Here is a 21130-nt window from a genome sequence, read left to right as displayed (position 1 = left end):
TGTGGGTGTATAGTACACGTGTTTGATTGAATAATGCAGTACATTTTTTCTTTTTCTTTTTCATGACTTTACATTCTAGACAATGTCGTCCTGTGTCCCTTCTTTTTTTGTCCCTTGTAGTTCGCGCTGTTCACATCATGAATATCTACCAACTCGCCCAACTGAACGTTTTGCTGCAAAACCGTGCTGCTCGTTTCATTTATTTAATTATTTATTTATTTATTTGAAATACCTTACAGGCCCATTGGGCATTGTATAAGGGGGCGAAAAATATATAATACAGTGCATTAATAACCAAAGGAAACATACGATCATGATAAAAAAGGAATAAATCTATACAGTGCATTAATAACCAAATGAAACAAAATAGAAACATATAAGTCATGATAAACAATATATCAACAAATTAGTAGAGAAGAAGAAACGACGCGGAAATAACAACAGGAAAAGAGAAAAAAAGAATACGCGGCACAAAATAAAGCACTACAATAAAGGATAATGTGCTCACCGAACGTGGGAACAATAAGTAAAATAGCGCGATGACGGAAAACACAGAAACATGGCAGACAAACATAAATAAGAAGACATCCGAATGGCACGAGTGTAGCAGCGAAGCAAATAACAAAAAATCAGAAAAAAATAAAATATTTGAACGTAGGCTTGCTAAATGACTGTTTCAGTGAAATATGTGATGAGTTGAGAATGGAAAGATTCTAGATTAGATGCGGAAGCGATGTTGTCTGGCAGATCATTCCATAATCTGATGGCTCGTGGTAGTGCAGATGAATTAAAAGCCAATGTGTCACCATATATTCTTGCAAAACTAAACTGATTATACAATCTTTTCGACGTGCGGGATGAGACATCGAGTTGAAATGAACTAGTTCTATTGAAGTGCGCATATTTGTGAAATAGTGTTAGGAGAGCGATGTCACGGCGCGTGCTTAATGATTGTAGAGAAAGATCTGTTTTAATCTGAGTGATGCTTGAACAGTAGTTATAGTTTCGTGAAATTAATCGTGCTGCCCTGTTTTGGATAGATTCTAACGCGATGATCATGTTCTTATGATAGGGAGACCAAATGGGAGAAGCAAATTCAAGTTGTGGACGGACAAAAGTGAGGTATGCTAGTTTTCGAATATTAGATGGTGAATTTCGGAGATTACGGCGTAGGTATCCTAATGACTTCGAGGCGACAGCACATATGGATGAGATACGGAATGACCATGAAAGATCTGAAGAAAGGTTAACGCCAAGGTATTTGTAATGTGATACTTGAGAGAGTAGATCATTTTGAATACGGTATGTATAGCTATATTTGTTATTTTTACGGGTGAAAGAGATGACTTTGCATTTTGATACATTAAGAGTCATTAACCATGAGTTGCACCAGTCGTTAATAGTAAGGAGGTCTGATTGGAGCGCCAGGTGGTCATTAGTAGATCTAATAGGGCGATAAATGATGCAATCATCCGCGAAAATTCGCATACTGGAAGTTATATTATTAGGTAAATCATTGATATAAATAAGAAATAATAAGGGACCAAGCACACTGCCCTGCGGTACACCGGAGTTAACCGGGGAAAGGTTACAGGACAGATTATTAACAAATACCAACTGTTGGCGATGCGAGAGGAAGTTACGAAGCCATGTTAAAGTTAGCGAGTCTAGACTGAGTGATGATAATTTCGAAATCATGCGGCAGTGAGCTACGCGGTCGAAAGCTTTGGCAAAATCAAGGAATATACAATCAGTTTGAAGGTTATCGTTCATATTAAAATGCAAGTCAGTAGTTAGTTCGAATAACTGTGTTTCGCAGGAGTGACCCTTTCTAAACCCGTGTTGATTAGTGAAAAAAAAGTTATTCTGCTCAAGATGACTGAAAACATGCGATGAAATTATGTGTTCCAGCATTTTGCAGCAGATGCACGTGAGAGATATAGGACGGTAATTTTCAGCTGAGTTTTTGTTACCAGATTTAAAAATTGGCACTGTTTTAGCTATCTTCCAGTCTGAGGGTAGTATTCCTGTAGTTAATGATTGCTGAAAAATATGAAATAAAATTTTGCTTGCAACTGGAACTGTATTTTTTAAAATTTTTGAATTAATGCCATCAACACCAGCCGAAGTAGATACCTTAAGAGAATTTATGAGACACGTGATGCCATCTTCAGTTATCTGAATAGGTGTCATGTAGCGGTAATTAAGATCGGGAACTTCCGGAAGGGTAGAATGATCTTCAGAAGAGAACACAGATGAAAAGAAGGTGTTAAATATTGAGGGGAACTCGTTGTCTGGAATGGGGGTGTTCTGACTACTCACGTTTTACTAGCGTCACGGCTTTAAAAGCTCGTGCTGGACTTGACAGCCTTTCCCATCGTCGTAAACTGGCTCGCTTAACTCTTTTTCACAAAATTTACCATCATCCGTTGCTTCACGACAATTTCTTTCACTTGCCCTCAGCAGTGTTTCCACGCCGTGACCATCCTTTCAAAATCAAACGCATCACATGTCGCACTTCAAGTTATGCTAAATCATTCATACCCAAAACCATTATTGATTGGAACCGGCTGCCTTACACAATCGCAACTGAAACGAATGCGACATCATTTCATGAACTTTTAAAAAATCAAAGGCTTGTGTAGTTTTCTTCTAGTTCTGTTCTGCTCACCGCAGTGTGTTCGAGTTTTGCTTTTCGTTCTGTTTATTCCGTTGTTTTTATCTTTGTGTTTTCTTTTCTTGTTTTTTTTTTGTTTATTTTGTGACTTGTTGTTCCGCCACATTTCGATTCTTGCTGACTACCAGTTTTTGCTTTTTTCTTGCTTCTTTTTTTGCCCTGTTACTCATGTTAATGTTCCTTCTATGTATTCAAGTTGAAATTTTTACCACCCCCTATGTAATACCCTCGTGAAGAGGGCCTTTAGGGGTATCTTGAAATAAAATAAATAAATCAATATCCCGAGGTATTTGTATTCGGCCACTTTGGGTATTTCGTGGCCTTGTATTGTAAGCACCTGATCAGTTGTATCGTTGAAAATCATCACACCTGACTTAGTTGCGCTAAAACTGAATTCTAGAGCGCCTCATTCGTCTCCGCAACCATTAACCCAAGTTTGTAATTCTTCCTGGCTATCTGCTAACAGTACAATATCGTCCGCATACATTAAACCCGGGAGTCGCTGCTCAACTACATTTCCGCCTAATCTGTACGACAGATTATAACCTCGATTACTTTCTTCTAGCCTTCTTTCCATATTCCGTATTATTTCCATATAGCCTGCCGCGGTAGAAGACCGCCCTGCAGGAAAGGGCAGCGCACCGCGTGTTGACTTTAAAAGAAATGTACAGCGTGAACAGAGACGACGGATGAAGTGCACAACACCAGCGATTCTGTTGTGAACTACTTCTTCGTCTCTGTTCGCGCTGTATATTTCTTTTAAAATGAATTTCACCCAGCTAGCCCAACTTGCCATCCTAATACACCCCTTGTCGGAAGTGAACTGCGTATCGGAGAGGGAGCAGGCACGTTTGTCATCTCTGTCCTACGAATTCAACGCGACATTCACGGGCCGTCCTGGCCTCACTATACTAGTAAGGCACAGAATAGACATGGGTGACGCACTGGCTTGGAAGTAGAATCCTAGACAAATTAGCCTGGCTAAGAGAAAAGCACCAGACAGCGCCTTAGACGAGCTTATCGACACTGGCTTTGTTAGAGGTCTAACAGCCCTTGGAACTTCCCGGTAGTCTTAGTTCCAAAAAAAGACGATACGTATCGACTTTGCGTGGACTACCGCAGACTGAATGAGGTTACGAGAAAGGACGCGTACCAACCATTTCTACCCTAGTGTCCAACCTAGGTGGAGCGATGTACTTTACAACGCTCGATGCTAGCCGCGGATATTTCCAGGTGGAAATGAATGAGCGTGATAAGGAGAAAACTGCTTTAACTTGTCACAGCGGTCTTTTTCAGTTCAAAAGAATGTCTTTTGGCATGGTAGGAGCACCCGCTACTTATCAGGGCCTAATGGACCGTGTTCTGGGAGATGCGAAGTGGCAACATGCGCTCGCATGTCTAGACGACATCGTGGTGTACTAGAAAACGTTTGAGGAACACCTGCGCCAATTTAGGGACATCCCAGAGAGACTGAGGTCCTTGGGAATCACTTTGAACCCGAATAAGGCACAGATCGCCCCAACCCGAATAACACTGTTGGGGTTCACTGTCCACAGAGGCCGCATTCTACGGTGCGATGATAAGCTCAAGGCTCTGCTTAAGTTTCCGTAGCCGTCAGATCTAGCCGGTCTCAGACGCTTCCTGGGAATGGCGAACTTTTATCGCCAGTTCATCCCAGATTGCGCAGCGCTGTAGGCACCTTTGACAAAGCTTTTGAAGAAGGGCGAGCGCTGGAGTTGGGGCCACGGTCAAGAGGCTCGCGGACACGGTTGAGTAGCCGCTAACCGACCTAAACAGGGAGTTTGTGATTCAAACACACGCAAGCGACCTGGGCTTAGGAGCAGTGTTGCTTCAGGAGCATGAAGGCGTCCTCCGTCCGGTAACATTTGCGAGCCGCTCGTTGACGCCGGCAGAGAGGAACTACTCGGTGACAGAGAAGGAAAAGCTTCACTATAGGCTCGTCAACACCGCGCTTCGCGTGGGCCACCCCTGGGCGCCTCCGCGGCGCGCCCTTCCTCCTCCTCGCCACCTGTTTACCCTTCCCCGCTGCCAGCGGTTCTTATCGCAAGGCGTTTCCATAACACCCGAGCGGCGGCGGCGGCGGACATAAAAGAGGCCGCGTGCTCCGTCGTTACTTCTCCTCCTCGCCATCTGTTAACCGCTTGGGGCGGTTGGGACGGCGGTCTCCGTCCCAAGAGAAGGCTCTTTCGCAAGGCGTTGCGAGAACGCACGCGTGAGCGGCGGCGGCGGCCATAGAAGAGGCGCAGACATTCGCCATGCAAGGAAGAAAAGAAGACCCAGAAGTGGTAGCGAGGGAGTTGGCTCAAAATCTACACCGCTACCGTGGTGCTCCCAGTGCATTGTGCGCGAACTGCGACAGCCATGACGTCAAACAAAGCATAACTGCAGCTTTTCGCTTGTATATCCAGGCGTAACTAGAGCTAAGCCACTGCCAATTTTTTGCTCTGCGAAAGTTCGACTACTACGTCGACGGGGTGTCATTTGTGATCGACACGGATCACATGGCGCTCACCTGGCTGACACGACCCAGCGAGCCGAGCGGCCGCCTAGCGCGTTGGGCCCTGTTGTTGCAGCGTTACGACTTTACCGCCCGCTACCGCAAAGGGAACAACGCCGTGGCTGACGCGAGCGCCTGTACAGAGCGAGGAAGGTCTCGCGGCGCACCGCCCGACAGACAGAGAGAGCGCGGGACTGACCCTAGCCGTACCTCATGTAACGGGTGCGGACCAACCGCTGATCCCGGGCGAGAGCGTGAACCACGTGGACTACGTGAGTTCCGTGGGGATCGTGTTCAGCAGAACACGAAGCTCAGCGGCGAGATCCGTTTTGTCTAAGGGTGTTCGACAGGCTGCGGGAGCCGGGCGGGGTCTGTGCGGAGCGCTTGGAAACAGCTGGTAGGCGCGCTGGATTCGTATCTGCTGGATTCCGACGGCGTCCTGCTGAGGTGGATACCCTCCGAGAACGACACAAGCGAGGCGTTCAAGGTGGTGATACCGCCAGCCAGTGGCGTAACCAGAAATATTTTTCGGGGGGTGTTATATGCCGCCGGTAAAAACATAAAAAGAAAGAGAGCCTGCGCCGGAACAATATCTTAGTAATTTTTATTGTTTAATAAAACCGAAGGGTTAGGTGTTTCTTTCACTGTAATATCTACACAAAAATTCGAGTGCACACAGGACCCTGAAAACTTGATTCGTAAAGAACATTTATTTTCTATAAAAAAAAACACTCGTACGAAAAATCGCTGATATTTAAAATATTTCAGTTATATACAACAACACCAAAGCTTTTTTTCTACAACAAAGCCAGCAAATACGAACGAACGGCATTTGTCAAAACTTCTACCCCATGCATGTGAACCTGCGCTCGGCCGCAGGGGTGGTTTGAAAAAGAAAAGCACTTTTTATTTTCGCGATAGTTTATTGTCGTCTGGGGAAAATGCAAAGGACGAAGTATATTTAATTTTGTGAAAGTATATTTAATTGTGAAAGTATATTTAATTGTGTGAAGTGTGCCTAGAATTAAAAGCAGTGTCATACGTCGTGCGATGGCCAAGGAGAGTGGCTCCTTTCTGAAATAATTTCGATCCACTTCCAACTGTAGAGCCACCACAGTGTGCACCAACTTTTTCAAGAATAAACCGTAGCATATCGACGCTTATTGCCAGAAGAAGCTTGTTGCAATAGAAAAGAAGCTTGAAAAAATTTGTGGGCTCGAAAAGCTAGTCACGGAGTGCGCCAGGAAAGTCACGGAATTAGAACGTAACCTTGCTACCATAATCAGCAAAATCGACGACCTTGAGAACAGAAATTGTCGCTCTAATCTAATCATTTATGGTGTTAAGGAGCAGGAGGATGAAACTACAGACACTTTGCATGAAACTGTCACGAAAACAGTCTTTGAGGATACACTTGGAATTACAAAGACAGACATTGAAAGAATTCATCATCTGGGCAGACCAAGTAAAGACAACGAAACTAGACTTAGGCCGATAATAATGAAGTTTCTTGACTGCCGACACAAACTTAGCATTCTTAAAAAATGTTCTAAACTAAAAGATTCCGGTTACTCCATTGGAGAAGATTTTTCGCTTGCTGTCAGGAATGTTAGGAAAAAATTATGAGACCGTACTGAAGAACACCGTGGTAAAAAAAGAAAAGGTCTCTCTGGTATACTACAAAGTAAAAATAAATGGTCAGCTCTTCACATGGGATAGTGAGTGCAGTGACATTGTTGCAGTTGAGCCAAAAATTGAAGATCAAAACAAAACTGGAAAGCGAATCACCAGGAGTCAACGTCACTAACTGCACTCAACTTAAATGCACGCAGTATTACAAATAAAACACATGAACTTGAAGCTATTGTGCTGGCTTTCAAACCCGATATTGTCGCAGTTATAAACATGGTTACACAATAACATTTCTGCTCGTGAAATTGTGCCGCCGGGCTGCACAATTGTAAGAAAAGACCGAGAATCAAAAGGAGGGGGTGTCGCTCTACTTAATAAAGGTGGCATAAAATATTCAGTCATGCCGGACGTTCTAACAGCTGAATCAGTTTGGTGTAAGATTTATCTGACAAATGGTATCGCGCACGTTGGCGCTGTTTATCGGCCACCAAACACAGAAAACTCGTACCTAGATCCCTTGTTTGATTACATGTTGAAGCATATGTCTGGCAGCAGGATACTAATGGCAGGAGATTTTAACTTTCCGGAAACTGACTGGAGCTCTCAGGGTTCAGGAACTGTGGCAAGATCCATAATGCTTGATTTTTTGTTCACACTTAATCTAAGTTAGCTTGTTTCCACGCCCACTCGCATCCAGGGAGCGTTCAGAACAATTCTCGACCTAATATTTGTTACGAACCACTTCCTCCGCGCTACAATTGATATTCATATACATGAAGGATTTTATGACCATGAACTGGTCTCGTGCACCTTGCCCTTACCGAATGTCATCCGCTCTCATCGTCCATTTAAAAGTGTACACGTTTTTAATAGAGCAGATGACGCAGCCATACTTACATACCTTGCTCACGAATTTCCAGATTTCTATGATCTCTGCACCAATGAACAAACTAGCATAGATGAGGCCTGGCTTCAATTCAAAGCTCATATTGGGCATTGCATTGGCAGTTTTGTACCCTCCTCCCTAAAGGTCATCCGTAAGCAAAATCCTTGGATCACGCGTGATATAATACACACGAAGCGCAAAATAAAAAGACTATGCAAATCTAACAAGTTACAAGCTGTCCCAGCCTACCAATCGCCGAGCCGGGAATTAACAAAGTCACTTAAAGGGAAAGAATTAAAAGCCGCTTGTAAATGTTATGCTCAGAAGCATTGACACCAAGTCTTCGGAACTGAGCCGGCAATTTATTATGAATTTTTAAAAATCGTGTTTTTTAAAATTCGCGGGCCGTTCGGTGTCTTCGTAGGGAGCCATTTTGGAACCAAAATCGGGAAAACAGACGTCACTAGTCCCATGACGTCGGCAGGCCACCACACGCTCTCATTCGCTCGAGCCGCGGCAGCTACGACGTCACGGGCACACTTCCGGTAGCGGTGAAAATCGTCTGCTCGAGCCGCCGCGCGACCCCCTCGGGCAAGCGCGAGCCAGGGCATTGCCTTCGCGCATGTTTTCAATTTACCTCTGCCGGCTCTTTCTGTCGCGAGTTCGGGAGCCAAGAAAGCGCAGAGACCGGAGAGACGCTGCCGACGCACGCTGCTCCTCGGGAGTGCGACAACCGGAAGTCGTAAACCGAACGTCAGCGAATGACGTATTCATGGGCGGTGCCCAGTCCCGGAGCTGTTTTCTTTATTTTTTTATGGTGCTCCGCGCGTACGAGTGGAGGGGGGAGAGGAGGGGCGTGATTTTTAATCGTCTATAACTTCGTTGTTATTGATGCTAACTCAAATATTCTTGAGCTGGGGCGACGAGTGATGGATTGCCTATCTTTACGTAATCTCAATAAATTTATTTCATAGTCCCTTTAAGAATAAAATTAAATGCTCGAAAGAATGTTTTTGCAGCAGCACTTTAAACAATTTTATCAAAACCGCCCCGTATAAGCTTTGGCATTATATTAATCAACGTCCAAGCCCTCATTCGCCGGTATCTCCCTAGGAAGGCAGAGAAAAGGCAAATTTATTCAACCGGTACTTTCAGTCAATTTTTTCGCCAGACGACAGCCAGCTTCCTGAATGCAGGTCCAGCACTACCGGTCACGTTAAACTGTCAGGCGTTCCTATTATATCTGAGAGCGGACTGTTATCGCTTCTGCTGAGTCTAGACGAGAAGAAAAGCAACGGACCGGACGGAATCCTAAATACTTTTCTGAAACGGTATGTGGAACCAGTCAGTAAATTTCTCTCTTTTGTATTCAAAATCACTCCGGGAAGGCCGTTTACCATCAGAATGGAAAATAGCTAAAGTAGCCCCTGTGCACAAGTCAGGCAACTCATCTTCACCGACTAATTATCGTCCCATTTCACTCACCTGCACGTGCTGTAAATTACTTGAGCATATCATACTTAGATACATGGCCCAGTTTGTAGAACACAATCTACTTAATACAAACCAACATGGGTTTCGAGCGGGCTTATCTACCGTTACCCAGCTAATTGAAACCCTCCATGACTTTGCGTTAGGCATTAACGACCACTCACAAATTGATGTTATTTTTTTTTTATTTATCAGAAGCCTTTGATCGGGTGTCCCACATGAGATTGTTATTTAAACTAGAGAACTTATTTGTAGACGGCCCGATTCTTCGCTGGATTATTGACTATCTTCGCTACCAGTTTGTACAGCTTGGTGAATGCGTTTCAGACACGGTTCCTGTCCTACCCGTCGTTCCATAGGGCTCAGTACTTGCTACTCTTCATTAACGACGTAACCAGGGATATAAATGCCAAAGTTCGCCTATTCGCAGATGATTGCGTGATTTATCAAGACATGAAAAATTCGAATGACCAAGTAAACCTTATCAACGCCCTGAATCATGTCGCGCAATGGTGCAATAAATGGCAGATGATTATGAATTCAGACAAAACAGTTTCCATGAGAACAAGAATAAGACATCGTTGAATTTTGAATATCGCCTCAACAAAGTCCCACTACGTAAAGTGCAGGAGTATCGGTACTTGGGCGTACCGATAACATCAGAACGCACGTTCGAAACGTCACAAAAAAGCTACGAACAAACTGTTTTTTCTCAAACGTGTGCAGCGTCACACTGCTCCCTGCACTAAGCAACTCGCATATGTCACCCTTATTCGTCCAGTTCTTGAATACGCCAACGGTTTCCGTACGTGAAAAACGATGCGACCATGTTAGAAAGCGTGCAGCGCAAGGCTGTTCGATTCATATTCAATAGATACCGCCGCAACGATTCCTCAACTGAACTACTGCATCGCGCAGGCCTTCCAACGCTGACTAACCGAGCAAAGGTACACGGCTTCAAGTTCTTATTTCGACTGCTTAACAATTATTTTAAGATTGATCCCTTAGCCTTTGTTAGTACCAACCGTTCTAGAAACACACGCCGCAAACACGCTCTCACGCTTCAGAATTCTCGAGTAAAAACAACGCCTAACGCTCCGTTTGCCCGGTTCCGCAGGTCGTTCCCGCCCCTTTGCATCGACAGTTTCTAGCCGACCGAGCATTCCCTCCGCTTGGACGCGCTGCCCTTTACCGGACAACCGGCACCAGGGGACGTAATCGTCACCGACGAGGGGCGTCTGCTGTCACCAGCAGCAGTGACGTACCGCGACCCGGATATAAAACCGCTATCGCTGGCTACCCTCATCACTTGGCAGTAGCGACGACGCACGGAAAACAACGCCTAACGCTCCGTTTGCCCGGTTCCTCAGGTTAGTGCTTGGCATTTACACATCGAATTTTTTGCATTTCTTGTCCGTCGCCGCTGCTGCCAACTGGTGTGTGCCCTGTTGTTCTGAAAATGTGAAAAGACGCGGCAAAAGTAAAAGATGAAATGCGAGCCGATCTGTCAAAGTTGAAAGAAGAGATAAAGCAGGAACTGAAAGCTTCACGAGAATCTGTCGAACGAAACCTGCGCAATGAAATCCGAATAGTTCGCAATGAGCAAACTGAGATGATTAAGAGCATTGACCACGCGCATGCTGAAATTGAGGACCTAAAAAGGGAACTAAAAAATGAAAAGGAAAAGAACGCCAAGTTGGAGCAAGTAACCAACGAATTGAGCGTGGCGTGTGCTGCTCTGGAAAAGCAGACAAAGGAGCTTGAGAGAAAGCTTAATCATGCGGAACAGTATTCACGAAGGTCGAACATTGAAATTAAAAGTGTCCTGAAGCAAGACGAGGAAAACGTTCTTAATCTTGTTACAAACCTTCGAGATGCTATTCATGAACCTATCACTGAGTCGGACGTAGCGTGTTGCCACCGAGTGCCCACTCGTGACCCTAATAATTCAAACATTGTTGTTCAATTTAAATCCCGTGTAAAAAGGGACGCAGTGCTGGAAAAGGCGAAAAAAGTACGTCTGAAAAATGAGGACATCAGTGTAGATTGTTCTTTGCCAACTTCACCACCGATTAATGTCAATGAACACTTGACACCAGAAAACAAAAGGCTTCTAGGCGCTGCGATTGCGAGAAAGAAGGAGGTCTCGTGGAAACATGTGTGGACGAGGAACGGCACTTTTCTAGCCCGCCAAACTGACGATTCTTCGGTGGTTCACATCTACTCACAAGCAGACTTATCGAAGATGAATTAGGGACGCCGTAAAGCAGCACACCAGGAAATTGCTCTTCTAACATTGCCAATGGAGGAATCGCCACTTTTCACACCTTCACAGCTCAACGCATATTTTTCCCAAAACAAAGACAAATGCTGCCAAATCATACATTTTAATATGCAATCGGCCGTAAATAAAGCTGACCAACTAACATACTTTTTATGCAGCTTAACCTGTCCCTTCGATGTCATTCTATTGACAGAAACATGGTATCGCTCAGACGTTGACGTCATCCATCTTCCCGGGTACAGATCATTTTTTCTTAATCGTACTACGAAGCGGGGCGGAGGCGTAGCAATGTTGATCAAAGAAAACTATTCCTGTGACATTTTATCTGATCACTGCTTAAGTAACGATGACATAGAAATGCTGACAGTTAGGTGTGGCGGTCAAGTTTTTGCGTTGTTTATCGTCCCCCACATGGCAATACAGCCAATTTTTTTGGCAGCTTCGAACACGAGTTATCTTTTCTTTCTGAAAACTTCTTGGCGTGCATCGGGGGCGATTTCAACATAGATATGAGCACAAGCAGTTCAGTGCAAGAGCGCATGTTAGTCACCATACAAACAGCTGGCTTCCAAAATGAAATCCGCGGACCTACACGTGTTACCTCACATTCTTCTTCTTCTTTGGATTTACTAATCACCAATCGCGAGGATGCGTCATTTGCCGGTCGTATTGCGATAGACATTAGCGACCATCTTCCTATCTTCGTCCGTCTTCAAAAAGAACCTTCCGCAAAGACAGCCTTGAAAGTCCGTCGACAGCTACTTTCCCAAAGCCGCCTTGACCATTTCAGGAACAGTATTTCACTTGTGAACTGGAATCCTGTTTTCCAGCACGCAACACCCGATGAATCATACAGTGAGCTCCTTCGGCTATTTCTCCCAATTTATAATGAGTGTTTCCCTATCGTTGAGATAAAACCTTCAAAAAAAGCACGAAAGCCATGGATGACTGCTCGCTTGGTACGACTGGTAAAAAAGAAACACAAGCTCTTCGTGACTTTCATAAAAAGTAGAGCCCCCGCAGTGTTAGCCACTTATAAGTCGCTAAGGAACCGCTTAAACAGCGAAATTAAATCATCTAGGACTGCCTACTACAATAACTTGTTTAATGCGCATCTCTCAGACCGCCCGAAAGAAAAGTGGAAACGCCTAAATATTCTGCTAAATCGAAATAACCAACATCAGGACCTCGCGAGCCTAGTTATGCATGGCAAGGAAATCGCTGGGCCGTCCCTTGCAAATGCCTTCAACCAATATTTCACTGAAGTTGGATGCAGTCAGTACAATCCAGGTATGTCTAGATTTTTGGGCAACAGGCTAAACGAATCGATGTTTCTTGAACCAACCGACGAAGCTGAGGTTTACTCGGTGTGCAAAAGTTTAAAGAACACGACAAGTCTTGACCCAACTAATATTCAAAGTTTACCTGTAAAATACGTACTACCTTTGATCGTGCCATGCCTTACACATATTTACAATGCCGCGCTTCGCACAGGACGTTTTCCCGCTGCCATGCAGGTGGCCAAAGCTGTGGTTATTTATACAAAAGGTGATAAAAACGTTCTAGGAAATTACAGGCCAATATCTGTACTACCTTTTTTCTCCAAGGGGCTAGAGCGAATAATGCATCTACGTTACTACAATTTCCTACAGAAGCACTGTGTAATAGCCAACTGTCAGTATGGATTCACAAAGCATAGATCATCATCATCATCATCATCATCATTTATTTACCCTTAAGGGCCCTTGGCTTAGGGCATTACATAAGGGGGGGGGGAAAGGTCGTTTCATAATCAGTGGTCAGTGAAATCAACAAGAAATACAAAGTACAGGGTACATGGTCAACATTAACATTATCAAAATATTAACATGAGAAAGACACAGCAGCTCAAGAACAACTTGAGATAAGAAAAAAAAAACACATGCACACACTCAAAAACACGACAAAATAACTCAGCCCTTGAAATGTGATGATAATAACTGCCTGAATTTAATGGGTTCTGTTTCAATAACTATGAAATCGGGTAAGTCATTCCACAGTGTAATGGAGCTAGGTAAAAAAGATTTATTAAATGAGTTTGTGGAGCCGTGAATGCGCTGCAGACTTAAAGAGTTAAAAAGTCGTCGTGAGGTGCGAAGCGGCGGGTGCAATACAGAGTTTCTTAGCTGTGGGAAGGTGTAGTACAATTTGTGAAACAAAGAGAGCTGTGAAATGTTACGCCGGAGTGCCAGGGGTTGCAGATCAAGGGATGCCTTGATGAGAGTTACACTGTGTTGTCTGCCGTACTGCGATGTGATAAAACGGGCCGCGCGATTTTGGATGGCTTCAAGCTGATCGATTAGATATTTTTGATGGGGATTCCAGATCGCCGAGGCATATTCGAGTTTGGAACGGATGAATGTTACGTAGGCGAGCTGTCGGACAGAATGGGGTGAAAAAGCAAGGGATCGTCTGATAAACCCAAGCATTTTGGAAGCGTCTGTACAAATTTTTGCAATGTGCTCACACCAGGTTAGTTTGTTGTTTATGATGATTCCAAGATACCGGTATGATTCTGTTTCGGAGAGTGGTGTGGAACTTAATGAATACTGATAGCTGAGGTTATTTCGCTTTCTCGATACATGCATGAATTTGCATTTCGAAATGTTCAGTTGCATGAGCCATAATGTACACCAGGTTTATATGAGGTTTAAGTCGCGTTGAAGCAGAGTCTGATCATCGGGAGTAGATATGCGGCGGTAGAGGACACAATCGTCTGCGAAGAGGCGGATACGAGATGATACGGCATTGGGAAGATCATTTATAAATATGAGAAAAAGGAGTGGTCCTAGCACCGATCCCTGAGGGACACCAGAGAGGACTGTGGTATTTGACGATCTATGGTTGCCTATTACTGTATATTGTGAGCGGTCGCGGAGAAAGCAGTCGATCCATGACAGGATTAAAGGGTCGATGTGGAGGCAGGAGAGTTTTGTCATTAAACGCCGGTGTGGAACGCGATCGAAGGCTTTGGAGAAATCCAGGTAAATGACGTCGGTTTGAAAAGAAGAATCTAAGTTTAAGTGAAGGTCTGTAGTGAATTCGAAGAGCTGGGACTCGCAAGAATGGCCTGACCTAAAACCGTGCTGTTTTTTATAAAAGAAAGCGTTATTGTCGAGGTGTGATGCGATCTGCGAATATAATATGTGCTCCAGTAGCTTGCATGGAATGGATGTTAATGAAATTGGGCGGTAGTTAGAAGGGTCGGATCGGTTGCCTGCCTTAAATACTGGAGTTACTTTACTAGTTTTCCAGTCATTTGGTACTTCACCATTTGAAACCGACTGCTGAAAAATAATTTGCAAAATACGGCTAGAAATGCTCACAGTTCCCTTTAATATTTTTGCAGTTATGTTGTCTGGCCCAGGGGCGCTTGACACTTTAAGGTTGTCGATGAGTTTAGTGATGCCTCATGGGTTATAAAAGCTGGTGGCATTTGGGAAAAACTAGTGGAAGGTATTGAGGGAATATGGAGAGCAGGTTCATGCGTGAATACGGAGGAAAAATATGAATTCATGACATCTGCGCGCTCATTCTCAGGGACATGTAAGCCGTCTTGGTTAATCAACGAAATGTTTTGAGTACGGTTTTTGCAAGGAGTGACCAGATTCCAGAATTTTTTCGGGTTGACGCGCAATATGTTTCCAAGATCTTCGTGAAAAAATTTCTTTTTAGAACGCCGTAGTAAGGTAATGTATTCATGTAGGCACCTGCCATATATTTCCCATTTTTCAACTGAATTCGTACGCTTGGCCGCACGATAGAGGCGCTTCTTTTTGTTTGCTAACTGACGTAAGGCATTGCTATACCAGGGCTTGTTACAGTCACCGCGTATGCAGATAAGAGGGACATGTGTTTCGACAAGGGATAAGATTTTGTTCTTGTAGAGCAACCAGTTTTGTTCTACTGATTTAGAGGGTGCGGCTTGGTGGAAAAGGTGGAAAAAAGTTTCTAACTCGAAGTTAATAGCGCGAAAATCTGCTTTACTGTAGTCGCGAATGTACTTTAAGGAGCGCTGCTTGGTGTGGATGGGAACGGCAAAATTGAATACAAGCACCTCGTGATCGCTTAGACCGGTGATGCTTGTTAATGACTCAATTAACTCAGGTTTAGAAGCGAGAACAAGATCGAGAACGTTGTCACCACGAGTAGGCACTTTAACTGTCTGGGTAAAGTTAAACGTGAGCACTAAGTCAATAAAATTGTTCGACGGACCGGAGGGTGCTGACAAGGTTTCCCAGTCAATATCGGGAAAGTTAAAGTCTCCACAAAGTAGGAAGTTGGCATGAACAAAGCGGGAGTGCAGATCGAGTAGGACGGAGTGAAGGTCGGTAAGAAAGGAGGAGTCGCAATTAGGAGCCCGATAACATGCAACAATAATATTTGTACAGGTAGGTAGGGATAGTTTAACGCAAAGTATCTCGTGGGAGGAACTAACATGGACGGGAGATGTATGCAATTCAGATTTCGTGAGAACAAGGACACCACCACCCCTTCTTCCCTCTCTGTCGCGCCTGTAAGCAATAAAAGATTTCGTTTCGGAAAGAAGCTCTGTGTCCTCGATATCTGAAGTCAGCCAAGATTCGGTAAAAATAGCAATATCCGCAGTGCTATCTTCAAGAAGGGATCCTACTGCTTCTTTCTTTGGGAGGTAACTGCGGATATTTGTCAATAATAGGGTCATTTTCTTAGAAGCCCGTGCATCTCTGTTTGCTAATGACGATTGATGAGGACTGGCACGTAGACGGCGGAAAGGAGGTGGTGATGATGGCTATGGCGACGACAGCTGTGTTACAGAATCGGTTGTGTCATTGTACACGTACTGCTTGCTACCAATAACAAGCTTGTTGAAACGGATCTTGAACGAAGCGTTAGTTTGCTGAGCATACTCAAAAAGTTTTTTCCGGGCCAACCTAACACGGGCTGAATAATCTTCGCGAACATTAAACTCCGAGTTTTTAAGCTGAGATGTAGCTGAAAGAATTATTGATTTGGTTTTAAAACGCGCAAATTTTACAATAATGGGGCGATTCTTTGCTTCCATGTAACGTCCCATTCGGTGCGCACGCTCAATGTCAGCAGGATCAATTGACACACCCAGTTTCTCGCTGCAGAAGGAAACGACATGTTCTTCAGATCGCGCCCACGTTTCATCTTTTACATCCGAAATTCCAAAAAAGATAAGGTTCGACCTTCGAAGGCGGTTCTCCGCGTCATCACATTTTTCGGCGAGCTGTTTGATTTCAAACGAAAGTTTAGTACTGTTCTGGCTTGTGTTATTGTGTGGGCAGGGGCTACTCGAGTGATCGTTCTTAACATTTCTTTCCAAATCATCGACACGCAGAGACAGATGATTCACAGATTCTAGTATGTTAGACTGGGCACCGCGAATAGCTGACAACTCAGCAATTATTGTGGCGTGAGTTTGTTCGAGGCGAGCGAATGCTTCAGAAATAGACTCTAATGATACAGAGGGCCCAGGATTAAGTTCAATATCACCTGACTGGACGAGCATCAAAAAGGCAAGGAATGCATTAAAGTAGTGGAAACATGAAAGGCGCAGCATCCGGCGAACACAATCAAGCATTTCACGACACCGCGAGTAAGAACGGGTCATTTGAACGGAAGGATGCCGAGGACGGCAGGTAACTAACCTGCGTAAGAAGGGGCGAAATCATGACCGAGTTCCGAGCGGTGAAGTGCCCCAAGTGGCTCCAGAGCAGATGCGTCTTTTCTAGTCGATGCGTATCTCCCGCGCTGATAGTTCCACCAGGTTGCCAGGCGTTATACTTGACAGGGGGCGGGAACGGCGGTGCAAGGCAGGTTTCGAGTTCTTCGTGGTCGGTGGCGGAAGGGTACCAAGGTAAGTCGATGAAGTCGAAGAATCCGGGGGGTTTGTTGAAGCAGGGAGGCGGTGCGGTGATGCAAAGTAGAATAAAAGCCTGCGTAAGAAGGGGCGAAATCATGACCGAGTTCCGAGCGGTGAAGTGCCCCAAGTGGCTCCAGAGCAGATGCGTCTTTTCTAGTCGATGCGTATCTCCCGCGCTGATAGTTCCACCAGGTTGCCAGGCGTTATACTTGACAGGGGGCGGGAACGGCGGTGCAAGGCAGGTTTCGAGTTCTTCGTGGTCGGTGGCGGAAGGGTACCAAGGTAAGTCGATGAAGTCGAAGAATCCGGGGGGTTTGTTGAAGCAGGGAGGCGGTGCGGTGATGCAAAGTAGAATAAAAGCCTGCGTAAGAAGGGGCGAAATCATGACCGAGTTCCGAGCGGTGAAGTGCCCCAAGTGGCTCCAGAGCAGATGCGTCTTTTCTAGTCGATGCGTATCTCCCGCGCTGATAGTTCCACCAGGTTGCCAGGCGTTATACTTGACAGGGGGCGGGAACGGCGGTGCAAGGCAGGTTTCGAGTTCTTCGTGGTCGGTGGCGGAAGGGTACCAAGGTAAGTCGATGAAGTCGAAGAATCCGGGGGGTTTGTTGAAGCAGGGAGGCGGTGCGGTGATGCAAAGTAGAATAAAAGCCTGCGTAAGAAGGGGCGAAATCATGACCGAGTTCCGAGCGGTGAAGTGCCCGCTCAACTGAGCATGCTCTGCTTGATCAAAAAGAATACATATTAAATAACTTCGAAGCTCAACACCTCACCTCAGGCGTCTTTGTAGACTTTAGCAAAGCATTCGATACACTGAATCACGAAACTCTGTTTAAAAAACTCGACCACTACGGTATACGTGGCCACGCCCTCTGTCTCATTCAATCGTATTTCGGTTTGGTTTAGGGGGTTTAACGTCCCAAAGCGACTAAGGCTATGAGAGACGCCGTAGTGGAGGGCTTCGGAAATTTCGACCACCTGGGGTTCTTTAACGTGCACTGACATCGCACAGTACACGGGCCTCTAGAATTTCCCCTCCAAAGAAATTCAACCGCCGCGGCCGGGATCGAACCCGCGTCTTTCGGGTCAGCAGCCGAGCACCATAACCGCTGAGCCACCGCGGCGGCTCAATCGTATTTCAGTGCTCGTCGCCAGTATGTTGCTTTAAATCACTGCTCTTCGGACTTGTTAGCAATCACAAACGGCGTGCGCCGCCGCGGTGGTTCAGTGGCTATGGTGCTCGGCTGCTGATCCGAAAGACGCGGGTTCGATCCCGGCCGCGGCAGCTGGAATTTTTTTGGAGGAGAAATTCTAGAGGCCCGTGTACTGTGCGATGTCAGTGCACGTTAAAGAACCCCAGGTGGTCGAAATTTCCGAAGCCCTTCACTACGGCGTCTCTCATAGACTCAGTCGCTTTGGGACGTTAAACCCCATAAACAACAACAACAACAAACGGCGTGCCCCAGGGCAGCCTTCTGGGGCCGCTCCTATTCAACATATATATTAATGACGTATGCAACATCAGTAACTTAGTTAAATACATCATATATGCTGACGACACCAGTCTGTTTTTGTCCTCACCTGACATCAAATAACTAACTAGCACCGCAAATACAGTTTTGTCATCATTATCTGAGTGGTCATCTTTGAACTCATTAAAAATAAACAAATTAAAAACTAAAGCTTTATTATTCCATCCGAAGGGGCAGCATATAGGCAGTGTGCCACCACTCTATTTCGACAACGCCCCCATTGAGTACGTGGAAACCTTCACATTACTCGGAGTGGTATTTACTGCTACTATGTCGTGGGACGCCCATGTAAGCAAAGTGTGCCTATCCCTTTCCAGATATATTGGGATAATTTCGCTGAATAAACATATTTTACCCGGCAAAACTAAGCTGAATCTGTACTATGCGTTCTTTTATTCTTATGTATCGTATTGCTTCCTTGTATGGGGACAAACCACAGCATCTAACATCCAGAAGCTTCTAGTACTGCAAAAAAGAATACTTCGCGTAATTTCTAATGTACCGTATGATGCTCCGACACGTCTTATCTACCAGCAATACAGAATGATACCCGTAACAAGAATGTTCGATTACAGGTTTGCATCCTTCTATAAAAAAATAATAGCCGAAGACGACACATTTCTTTCTAGCATTGTGACACTTACACCACATCGGACACCGTATATGACACGACAGCGTATCATCTATGCATTACCACGATGCAAAACAAACTATGGCTTTTTCACACTAAAATACATTCTTCCCAAATACTTGAACACGCCCTTTTACGACATGTTGCTCAGCATGTCTGTCTCGGCTATTCGAAATGTGTTTGCAAGCTAGGTCCCACAGTATGCGTACCCATGTGTAGAATTCTATTGCACTGAACCGTAAATGTTGTGTAAAACCTTTATTCTGTTGTGCGGAAATATTACTTGTCCATGCAAAATGAAAACAAAGTTTCCTTTTATGCATGTATTTAGAAAAAAAAGTTTCTTTTTATGCACATATTTAAAAAAAAATGTTTCCTTTTATGCATATATTTACATTCCTTGTCCTTCCGTGTACCTTGCGTTGTTACCAGTGTATGAAGTAACCATCATAGTCGCTACCAAACTGCCTCTTTGTAGGGGTGGCGAGGCTTGTCAAGCGGTCGTAATGACTGCTTTTTTCTTGCCGCCCTCAGTTTTTGCAAAAAAAAAAGCTGAAATAAAGTGATTGATTGATTGATTGACCCAGCTTGTAGAAGAAACACTATTGTGGCCAAACGCAGAGTGAAACTATTTTATGATATCTGTGTCGTTATTACATTGATCATTTTGCTTTCAGTGTTTGGTGATTCATTCTTGCATGTATTTTATGATCCTAATTTTATAAACTGTGTACTTACCATTGTTATATGTGTATTTTGAAGCACAGTAAGTATTCTGTGTTGGTTCTTGTCCTGTAATAATGTGACCAGTCGATTGTGCCGCTCTGTCTCTGGTATAATTCCTTGTTACCAATAACTGTAAAATTTCTTTTTTTCTTGTACCCATCCCTGTTACAATCCCTCTGGGGATTGACAGTATATTTAAATAAATAAAAAAAATGAAAAATAGCATGTGCGAAAAAAGGCCGAATAAGTCGTGTCGCTTTGCTGCCTGGCTTGGTATGAAAAGCGACGTAATACGCTACGCCCGCTCGTGCCATGTGTGCCAAAGCGTGAAGGCCCGAGGCGGCCGACCATCCGGCATCATGCAGCCCATTAACAGCCTGGCACCGAGCAGGAACAAGATTTGCTGGTGGTCACTCAAGCAAGCGGGCAGAACTTTTTCCCCTTGGCATAAGAGAAGCTGATGCTCGACCGTTAACCGCTCGACTGGGTATGGGGCCGTCTTCTCTAACGGACGCCAGTCGCTTCGTCAGCATGGGCTGAATACGCGACGCAGCTGCGCAACCTGAGCACTGCCAAGGCGCAGCAGAAAGTGCAGCACAACCGGGATGTTCACTGCGAAGTGGGTGATCTGGTGCTTCGGCGCCAACGCCTTCTCAGCGACGGTAGCCAACAGTTTGCGGCCTCGTTGGCGCCGAAATGGATCGGGCCGTTTCGCGTGCGCGAAGGCCTTGCATCGCTCGTTTACAGGCAGGAGAACTCCCGCCGACGCTTCTCCTGTCATGATGACCCTAGCGCATCACGTCCTTTCATCGAAGCCGCCAACCCTGTGGGGTTTTCCCAATCCGTTG

The 21130-nt window shown here is 45.0% G+C and overlaps 1 protein-coding gene across 1 annotated transcript; it reads left to right on the top strand.

Moving 5' to 3' along the window:
• The first annotated feature begins 17779 nt into the window (after positions 1-17779).
• On the top strand, positions 17780-19747 carry LOC149325590 (uncharacterized). Its single transcript, XM_089564346.1, has 2 exons — positions 17780-17966; positions 19110-19747. Exons 1-2 carry the CDS (start codon positions 17780-17782, stop codon positions 19745-19747), a joined length of 825 nt encoding a protein of 274 aa, XP_089420472.1.
• Positions 19748-21130: the final 1383 nt, after the last annotated feature.

Source organism: Amblyomma mixtum, chromosome 10 (genome assembly GCF_055824585.1).
Source record: "Amblyomma mixtum isolate Tamu chromosome 10, ASM5582458v1, whole genome shotgun sequence".
Taxonomy (NCBI): domain Eukaryota; kingdom Metazoa; phylum Arthropoda; class Arachnida; order Ixodida; family Ixodidae; genus Amblyomma; species Amblyomma mixtum.
The sequence above is the reverse complement of the archived record's forward strand: the minus strand, read 5'-3'. Positions and strand labels throughout refer to the sequence as shown.

Coding starts and splice junctions, on each gene's coding strand:
- LOC149325590 (XM_089564346.1), top strand. CDS start 17,780: ATGACCGAGTTCCGAGCGGTGAAGTGCCCCAAGTGGCTCCAGAGCAGA. Junction 17,967..19,109: donor GGTGGCGGAAGGGTACCAAG/GTAAGTCGATGA, acceptor GGCAGCATATAG/GCAGTGTGCCACCACTCTAT.